General features: G+C 42.8%; 1 protein-coding gene across 1 annotated transcript; it reads right to left on the bottom strand.

Moving 5' to 3' along the window:
- Positions 1–912: 912 nt before the first annotated feature.
- LOC119419012 lies at positions 913–10,176 on the bottom strand. Its single transcript, XM_037686344.1, has 16 exons — positions 10,131–10,176; positions 9,875–9,966; positions 9,578–9,769; positions 8,930–9,041; positions 8,702–8,828; positions 7,265–7,568; positions 6,932–7,088; positions 6,744–6,822; positions 6,577–6,633; positions 6,153–6,358; positions 4,368–4,487; positions 4,090–4,274; positions 3,831–3,979; positions 3,055–3,300; positions 2,810–2,966; positions 913–978 (listed from the first exon to the last, which is right to left on the bottom strand). Exons 1-16 carry the CDS (start codon positions 10,174–10,176, stop codon positions 913–915), a joined length of 2,295 nt encoding a protein of 764 aa, XP_037542272.1.
- Positions 10,177–10,438: the final 262 nt, after the last annotated feature.

The following is a 10,438-nucleotide window of genomic DNA, read 5'->3' on the forward strand; positions in this document are numbered from 1 at the left end:
TGGTCAGATTTTCAGAACAGGTTACATACACACATACACCCAGTACTACACACATACACACATGACAACCAGTCAGGAGAGTCTGCTGAGAGTCGTATGTGAAGCTTGTTTTTATGCTCTTATCAGCTCAGCCGAGCTCACAGACTTGGAGGTGTCCTTGGAGTGACAACTGTATGGCTGCAGCTTCAGCAGCTCCTCGTCCAGCTTTCTACTAATCCCAACATACGGTTCATGGGCAAAGTTAACATTCTCAGGCATAATAGTTAAAAACATCCATAACCCTTGAGCAAAAATTTCCCATCAATAAACATGAGGGAACAAGTGGGCTCAGGTTTCATCAGCGGGTCACAAAGTCAGCATCATAACTTCATTCAAGATGCTAAACCAAAACAAGTCCTTGTGGAAGTCATGGTGGCGGGGTGGGCGGATTGAAACGTGTTCAAACCTCTGTTGGTTGAAGGTGGAACCTACAAAGGTCCACAGCCCCAACGAGCAAAAAGAGAGCATTTAAACTCTACAGGAAGATCTGAGCTGGGTTCACAGACCTTACAATGTGAAGGTCAATGTAGCAAAACAAATACAGACTGGAGAACAATTATTTTAATGCTTTTTATTATGCTGTTAAAAACAATGTCCATACATACAGGAATCAAATAAACAGTTCATTTTCTAACATTGATGTACGTTTCGAAGAGCTGATTGGTGCAGATAAACTCTAAATAATAAAAATCTGTTAAAGTTCAACATAACATCCAAATAAAAAATAACTTACAACTAAACATTAAATAACCTTAATCCACTCAATTATAGCTACAATGATGAAATTCATATTAACAACATTGTCCCTTTGATTAAACTTCACCGTGCTTTGATAAAAAAGTTAAATATAATCTGGTTCTGAATCAGGACCGGTCAAAGGTCCGTGGTCATCATGGAGGTCTTCAGCCTGTCAGTCAGTCCGGTCACCGTTGAAATCACCTGAAAAGACAAGATCAAAGTTAAAAACAACAGAAAGATTAAATCCTTTCATCTGGATCAGTTTCTTTAAGTGAGAAATGTTTTGTCCCCCATCCAGAGGACTTCCTCAGTCTACAGCCTGCCAGCCAGATCTGTCCCACAGGTAGCCTTCACTGCTGTTTCAAGACAACCTCCAAGATCCTACCAGGATCAAAGTTAGTGTGTTCTCTAAAAAGTATGTCTGTTGTTTCAGTCAAACACCTGTAACGTCTTCATCTTGTCTGCTCATCTGACTGTCAAGGTGTAACTCCAGTCCAGTGCACCAGACCTGCTTCACATAAACTCTACCACCCCCATGTCAAACTCAAGGCCCGGGGGCCACACCTCATTGACATCTAATCTAGCCCCCAAGATGATACTTTAGATGTAAAATACTTTTATCGCTTGAATGTTTTCAGTCATTTTTGATTATGAAGTCAAAAGTGCAACAGAGAACGTCAAATGAGAACAGTCACACTCTTGTTGAGGAACCTGTGACCAAGAAAATAATGTTAGGTACCTAACTTGTCCAGAGGACCAGATTTAACTTTTTTAGATTTTTCTACCTGGATTATTGAGCATGCATCAGGGTACCTAACTTGAATTAATGTAGATTCTGAAATTGTCCCGTAGTTTGAAAAGGGGGTTAATTTTGGGCCCCTTTTATAAGTGAATTTGATGCCCCTGCTCTACCAGTTCAGCCAAGAAGAGGAGTGCTCAGATACCAGCCAGGTTTCTAGCAGCAGCACAGTGATGGGGATGAGAAGACATGAGGTCCAGGTGACATTTGTTAAAGGACATTGACCCAAACATTAGTGGCAGTTTAGAGACATGTTAGAGCTAGAAGTCCAATTTTAATACCGTGTCAATCAGAGAAAATCCACTAAAGAGCCTATATTGTGCACGTAATTATGTCAGGAATCTTTGAAGTTGTATTTTATTTATTTATTCCACCTTGGAAAAACATTGTTTTTAAAATATTACGTAAATGTTACATGCACCAGAATAAATCAAAGTAGAAGCAGCAGAGCTGTGTCTTACCTAACTAGTCCAGCCCATGCTGATCAAGCCAGGAGATTCATAACGAGACCTGACAGATCTACGTCTTCGTTTACCGGGACACATCTGGAAAACAAAGAGACAGAAATAAAGTCCAGACTTCAGAGGACAAATACTGATCCTTGTAAATGAACTGAAGCTGCTGAGAGCAAACATCTGGTCTTGTGTGTCAGAACCATTCTGGTTGGTCAGTCAAATGGTTTTTGTTTTCAAGCCTTTAGAAACTGAAAAATAAAAATCAAATCCAGCCATCCAGCCATCCAGCCATCCATCCATCCATACATCCATCCTCTTTACCCGCTTCTTCCTTTTTGGGTCACAGAGGTCACTGGTGCCCATGTCCAGCTATCACTGTGTGAGGGGCGGGGGACACCTGGACAGGTCTCCAGTCCATCACAGGGACACACAGAGACAAACAAAACAAACAACCATTCTCTCTCTCACCTAGGGACAATTTAGAGTTTCCAGTCAGTCTAACATGCATGTTTTTGGTCTGTGGGAGGAAACTGGAGTATCCAGAGAAAGCCTACGCAGCATGGAGAGAACATGCAAACTCCACCCAGAAAGACCCCCGGACTTGGATTTGAACCAGAGCAACCGGCTCGCTGAGAGGCAGCAGCTCTACCAACTGCGCTACGTGCTGCCCCAATCGGATTGTTGATTTTTTTATTTTTACTTTATCATTTAAATCAAAGCAGAATATGCCTTTCTCAGTCAGATTCAGAGCTCTGTGGTGTTGGACAGCGAGGCGTACCGGTGCACAGTTTTCCTTGGTCTTCACACACAGGTGAACTTGGCAGTGCAGGTAGATTTTGTTGGAGCCTCGTGAGAACTCAAACATGTTGAAAGCGAAGGAGTTGAAGGTTCCTTTTCCATTTTCCCTTGTTATGACCGACGAGTCTGCGGGACAGCTGCTCACAAACAGGAAACAGCCTTTGTTCAGTAATCAGATCAGAGGGTCAGAAAGCCCATTGGTGAATGGATCTCTGGTAGACTCACCCATTTCTGACCAGGTCGTAACTCCGTGCTGCAAAAGGTGATGGCTCGTCGGTCGCCCAGCAATGGTCGGTCACCAGGGAGAGCACATCTCCATCCAGCCACTTAGTGCTCAGTTTCACCCAGACCTGTTGGTTCAGCCGTATTGGTGTATCCGAGTCCACAAGTTTGTTGCAACCATCATCAATGTAGGCCCTTATGCTCAGAGTGTAATTCCAAGGTCCTGGTACCACGATGCCAGTATATGAGCTGCAGACAGGACACATATTTTTCTTTTATAGATATATAATTTGTTAAATATAAAATCTGGCAACTTAGACAAGGACAGCAGGACAGTCCCAGGTTGTGCTTAGTTTGAGAGGAGGAACTGGGGATCCAGACTGGAGGTATTGTCAGGTGGTGTGCAAAACACTTAGAGGGTCATAGTAATTTTGGTCACAATGACCATCACAGAGGAGACAGAAACAGTGGACTTAGGGCAGGTTTATAACCATGTTCTATTTTCACAATGGTCATGTATTCATAGCATCATGAAACTTATCCAGTAATAATTAAAAAATCTTGAAAGAAGGAAGCCACTAAAATAGGAACAAAACAATTTGAGATGCATGTTCATGATATGCACAACAATTGTACATCTGGATCCTAATTTTCTCCATTTTCAGCATTTTTGCACAGCTCACATCTCTACTGACAGGAGTGCCAGGAAAACGTTTGCAAATGTCAGAACTATAAAAAGACAGTGTTTCAAAGAAAATGAGAAGAGTAACCACACACACCTATCAATGACTGTGAAGGCCTTTGTCAGGATGTCCGGCTGGGTTTGGTAGCAGGAAATGTCAATCATGACCATGTCTTGGCGGGTGATGATATCAGTGACGTTCTGGTTCATGATGGTGTTCTGGTAGATGATGCTGCTGCCGTTGTTCTGCCAAGTGAAATATAAGAACCCTTGTTACTAAATGGGTCATTTAACTCAGTTAGCTGGAGGACATTTGGCTGCTTCTACAGAATAAAGCTCTGATGAAGACCACTCACTATGATCTCTGTTCCACAGGTGTCACTTTTGAAGGTGAAAGTCACCGTATGGTCTGTCTCGTTAAAACGACCTCTGCAGGTCGGGTCGTTGAGCTGTAGGGAGGTGTAGTCAATGTTTTCTTCCTCCAAGAGACAGTTGTACAAAGTTAGAGAAGCATGGTGCTTCTCGCAGACCGGTGGATGACCTGAACGTCACAATGTTGAGAGAAAAATCACAGTTAGAAGTTTTCCTCCAATAATTCAGCCCTGATGTCGTGCTGTTGCCACCACTGTCTTACCATAAGCAAAACTGTTCTTGAGTTCGCAGGCAAAATTGGCCCGACAGAAGCACCGAGTTTCTCCATACGACTTCTCAGCACAGAACTCATGATCGCTGCAGGTTGTGTTGTAACAGGAGGCTGCATGGTGGTCTGCAGAGGAACACACTGGTATGTTAGTCTGAAAACATGAGTAGAAATACATTCAGAATATTTTGATGGGCCTGACACTCAGTGGACAGTGTCCATCAATCAATCATCACCCCATCACATGGGGAGTGGTGGCGCAGAGGTTAGAAGATGGGCCTGTGATCGGAAAGTCGCAGGTTCAACTCCCAGTACCGTCAACATTAAAATGTGAGTGGAAAAGGTGAAACACCCACACCTGCCTCCACCCTCCTTTGCCCCACTCTGGGCCCCTGAGCAAGGCCCTTAACCCCCACCATGTGCTCCCTAAACAGGTCTCTCTTGAAAATGAGTTCTTGTGCCTCAATGAGACGACCTGGATAAATAAAGGGTAAAAAAATAATAATAGAAGTAGACGTACACCAAACGATTGTGTTTTGAGCGTTTTGTTGAGATCAGTCCAGTGGTTTGTGATATAGGTTTCTAAAGGAAAGACGGGGTTGACTCCATTAAATAATGCCAAAGTTAAAACAAAGAGATCTGTGGTAAAGTTACAGTTTTGGTGCTCTCGTATTCAGGGGTTGCCACAGCGAGCAAACTCGCAACAACCATTTGGCAATTGTTTTACGCCAGATGCCCTTCCTGATGCAACCCGGGCTCAAACCAACAACCTCAGAATTAAAGTACAGCAAAGTAACAATTACAGTTGTTAGAAATACATTTTGAACATAAAGTTCTAGATTATTGTATTCTGTATGGACAGAACATGCACAATTTTTTATACTCACAGACAGTGAAGTGCATGACTCTCACCTACTACCACACCAGTTAAGCTTAATATACGTTAAAATAGAGAAATGGTAAACGGACTGTACTCATACAGCTCCTTTCTATCTGATCGATACTCAAAGCTCTTTACAACAATCTGTGCCTCATTCACCCATTCATACAGCTCTATACTAGATCTCTACAAAGAATAATCATAGCTTCATCACATCATACACTGATGGGACACATATCATAGACAATGAGGGGTTCCGTGTCTTGCCCAGGGACACTTCAGAAGTGGCTGCTGGTGGAATCAAACCCCCAACTTGGCGAACGACTGCTCTAACCACTCAGCCACAGCCGCTCAGTTAAAGCGGTGTTTGCTAATCTTAGTTATCTATTGCGTCTGCTGTGTCCCATGCTTACTATTCCTGCCATTTTTTGGGTGCATGTACAAAAAGTTTGGAAAGGGGGAGGAGCAACACACAGCAGCACGTTACAATACTTTTAGTAGAAACACCTTTGAAGCTCTGTATGAGTTACAAGACGTTGAAATACGACCAAGTGATTCTACCTTGTTGTTTTCCTTTACCACTTATGTAAATCACAATTTTAATGAGAAGTTTAGGTTGGTCCCTAATGACGGCAACTTTAACTGTCTAAATGAGCGACTACATGACAGACTGGATATTTTCGTGAACCATTAAAGCTGAGCCAACAAACCCCTTCTTCGCTCACATTTTTACAGTACAAGAATGAACGTCAAATGTCGGCAATATAGTTTCCTTTTTGCCAATGTGTCTTTCAATGCTACAGGAGTTAACGTTTTCTCCTAGATCCACCCAGATGACAGAGAATGCAAATGCCAGACACCAACACGTGATCTCTTTAGAACAGATGGTGGAGTGAAGCAGGACTTACGACACTCAGTCTTGGACCTCCAGCCCTTCAGTGTGATGTTGGACTTCAGGCTGCAGGCTCTGGCGTAGGCCTCCAGGAACTGACACTTGAGGCCGTCCACTGCAGGATACCTGGACAAAGTGTCTGTGCAGGCTTCAAAGTAGGGATTTGGGTTGATGTCACAGGAGGTGAAGGGTGCCTTGTTCAGGTGGAAGCAGCTGGGAGGTGATAAATCAAGTCAAGTCAGTTTTTTAAAGTTCATTGACCGAAGCGCTGAACAAAATGTAATGTATGAAATCAGTCATTATTAAAAAGCATCAAACACAAATACAGTAAAACAACAATGTTTGGGGCGGTCATAGTCCATGTGTGCTGCTCATCTAGAACTAACAGCCAGTGAGAACACAGACAGGTGTTTCTGGTTGGATGTGCTCACCTGTCTGTGTTGTTGGGGCAGATCTTATCTTCAGCGTAGTCATACTGTGGAACACAGCTGGGGGGCGACACACAACAAGGTCAGGACTGTTTGCTCGTTCATCCAGAGTTTCTCTGCAGTCCATTCATCCAGCAGCAGCAGAGCAGCAGTCAGTGAGGAGCTCTTACCTCGTGGAGCTGCAGCCAGGGAGCCTCGCTTCACTGCTGGAGTCTTCACACAGACCTGTTGGAGGTGATCCAGTAGATCCTGGACCGGTTCAGAACAGAACGAGAGTCACATCAGCATCAACAGGACCACCAGGATGAACACAGCAGAGTTTACATTCCTCAACAACCTTATACTGGATTGTCTGTACCTTCCATTAGGATCTGTACGGTGATGCCGTCAAAGAAGATAGTCATGAACAAGTTCTTGATCTGCACCCTGGCAGTGACTCCAGTGTTGTCCTTAGAGATCTCCACATCATTAACCACCTGAGGGGAGCTGTCCAGGTTCAGTGGTGAGTTGTTCAGCTGCATGGCAGAGAGACAAAGTGGAGGAAACCCTGAGGTCAACATGTCAAACACACAAACAGGCTGTTTTCACAGCAACAACCACTGAGTTCAGCAGCATCAGAGAGCTGCTGCTTAATGTCACTGAGAGGAAACATGACAGGACACATTCTGGATCCAAGTCCACTCAGACTCACCAGAACTCTGCCGCCTTGCTTCAGGAGGATGTCCGCCCCGTCCACTTTCATCAACACACTGTCAGGAAAGCTCACATCTGTAAGACGACGCTCCAGGAAATTGACCACCACAGAGATTCCTTCACCCGTCAGCATATTGTAGGAGCACTGATCCTTTACAAAGCCCAGCTGGCTGTTGAAGTCGATGACAGAGGGGCCTGTCACAGTGCAGATGGAGTGCACTGGGAGGGGCATGGCAGAGGTGGTAGTGGGTGGAGGAGTAGTAGTAGTGGTTGTGGGTGGTTGAGTAGTGGTGATGGCACACCTAATGGAGAGAAACAAACATCATGAACTGCAGCTCCTTCCTACTATCACCTCCGGTTCTGTGTCATATGAGGCAACTTTAAAAATGTCACTAAAACCTGATTTATGTTTGGATTGTTTTTGTCCTTTTGAGCTCTCTGAATTGTCAAAAATAATATCTTTATCTAAACCATCACATGTCTGCTAGATCCCATTCCAACCAGACTGTTTAAAGACGTATTTCCCTTCATTAATAACCACGTCTTGGATCTGCTTAATTTGTCTATAATAAATGGTTATGTACCACAGAGCTTTAAGATTGCTGTAATTAAATCTTTCCTTAAGAAACATAACCGTGACTCATGAATTCAGGCCAACTATAGACCTATCTCTAATCTAACTTTAATCTAAAGAATTCTAGAGAAAATAGTTGCAGGTCAGTTACGTGAACATCTGCAGGGGAAGAGTTTCAGTCAGAGTTTAGAGCTCACCACAGCACTGAATCTGCACTGGTCAAAGTAACTAATGATATTCTCATGGCCTCAGACAATGGACTTGTGTCTCTACTGGTCCTGTTAGACCTCAGTGCTGCATTTGATACAGTTGATCACAATATTTTACTACAGAGGCTTGAATATGATGTTGGGATTACAGGAACAGCTCTAAAATGGTTTAAACCATCTGATGGATTCCAATTTGTAAATGTAAATAATGAATAACAACAAATGAATCTTCATCATACACCAAAGTTAGTCATGGAGTTCCTCAGGGTTCAGTGCTTGGACTAATACGCTTTACCTTGTATATACTTCCATTATGTAATGTTATTAAACAGCATGGGATAAGCTTTCATTGTTATGCTGATGATACACAGTTATATTTGTCCATTAAACCCAATGAATCCAATCAGCTACTTAGACTACAAGCATGTCTTAAAGACATAAAAACCTGGATGACCCTGAATTTTGAGCGGAGCTCACAGACCCAACACTTCTTACTGTTCCTTCACAATAAAAGCTTTCTGTCAAACAGATTGGAGCTCTTTCACAAAAAAAGCTTTCAGCCAAACAGATTGGAGTTCCAGTGAAACAGAGAAAAGCTACAATTCCTCCTGATCACTGCTCTGTCTTGTGAATAAAAAGGGGACGTAGTTACATGTTGTTGCCGAGACATGTCTCCATGGGTCCGCAGGTGGTGACATGGAGGGATGCAGTGGCGTTGCAGATGATGGTTTCACAGGTTGAACTAATAACTGTTGTTGTAGCAGTTTCATACACCTCACCTGAGAAACAAAGTAAGGCCTCTGTTAGTTTACAAACTCACATTTCTCAGTATTTTATCATCTGTTCACTAAAAACAGTTTGGATCCAGAGATTTACTGACCTTTGTATCTGCAGCTATTGGCTTTTTCGAAGGCATAGTATTGTCCATTAGCCATGGAGTTTGTAACACTCAGTGTACGGTGTACAATCCCATTTACCATGACATCAGTCGTCTACAAAACAACAAACCGTGTTATGACCACAGAGCAGACACCACTGAAGTCTGATTTAATGAAAACTGACAAAACTGTAACTTCTACAAATCATGAAATGTTAAAACATAGAAAAACAAAATATTTATGGGATAACTAAATCAGATGTTAAATGATTGAAGTGATTTATTATCAACTCAAATCACCAACATACTTACAGTTGTCCCCTGAACATTGGAGTGTAAACCCACAACAGTTTGTGTTCCCATGTTCACCAGATAAATTGCAAACTGCAAAGAGTAAACAATCTTTCAGCATGTGGTTGATTTGAAAAACAGTGATGTTTATCTCTATTAAAATGTAATAAACGTGGAAAAAAACCCATTATAAATTAATATAAAAACAAAGCAAAGAAAAACACTGGCTGAAGATATTTGCACACTACACATGTGTAGACTTTAGCTTTACAGAGTCCTTTAGCATCCTGCTGCATGCTGTTGTCATGTTCTTTAATGTTTAAAATGTTTAATGACGCACCAAACACAAACAACACTTACATTGTTGCCCAAAGCAAAGCTCACATAGCAGTTGAACTTGGCACCAATCAGCAGCTGAAGAATCATGGACGAAGTCACAATTTCTTGCTCTGTTGTTACATCTGGCTTTGGTCCCACTACACAGTCTTTACTGGTAGCAGGGTCATAAAAACCATCAAAACAAGCCACAAAGTGGGCCATTGATACGTTCACCTGCAGAACCCAGAAACACAACATTACTACATGTCTGAGTCATCTGTGTGTGCGAGATGGAGACTAAAGAGTTCCAGTAAATCAAACGAGTTTCACTTGACTCACGTAGACTCGGTCGTACGTCTGTCCAAAGTACGTGATGGGACAGGAGCTGATGTTGAACTCTCTGTCATCAGTAAAGGTCAGTCCAGCAGCGCCTGCAGACACAGAGACATGAGAGAAGTCTGTCAGCTCTTTGAACAACAGTCTGACTTGATGAAGGAGTAAAACAGCAGCTAAATGTCTTCATGTGTCCTGAACCTGCAGCAGCTTCTCTCTTCTCATCAGCTCTTACTGGAAACACTTTATAAACTCTTCTTACCTGGCACTGCTGTCAGAGCGAACAGGAGGAGCAGGGGGCGGAGCATGATGGAGGCGTCCAATCAGCTGACAGAAAGCTGGAAGACACAGAGGACAGAAAACCAGTTCATTTGTCTCAAGATTCAAGTAACAGAGTCATCCCAACATGAACTGAGTGCTTGTGAATTACACAGACAGTTTTCATCATTCTGCGGATCTTCAACAGAGTTAAACATCTTCAGAAGAAGAAGAAGGGGGTACTGTACAGGTATACAGGAATGAAGACTGAGTGCTGTACAATAAAGCAAGGAACACAGTGCACAGAAGAAT

This window comes from Nematolebias whitei, chromosome 1 (genome assembly GCF_014905685.2).
Source record: "Nematolebias whitei isolate Nwh7 chromosome 1, NemWhi1, whole genome shotgun sequence".
Lineage (NCBI taxonomy): Eukaryota > Metazoa > Chordata > Actinopteri > Cyprinodontiformes > Rivulidae > Nematolebias > Nematolebias whitei.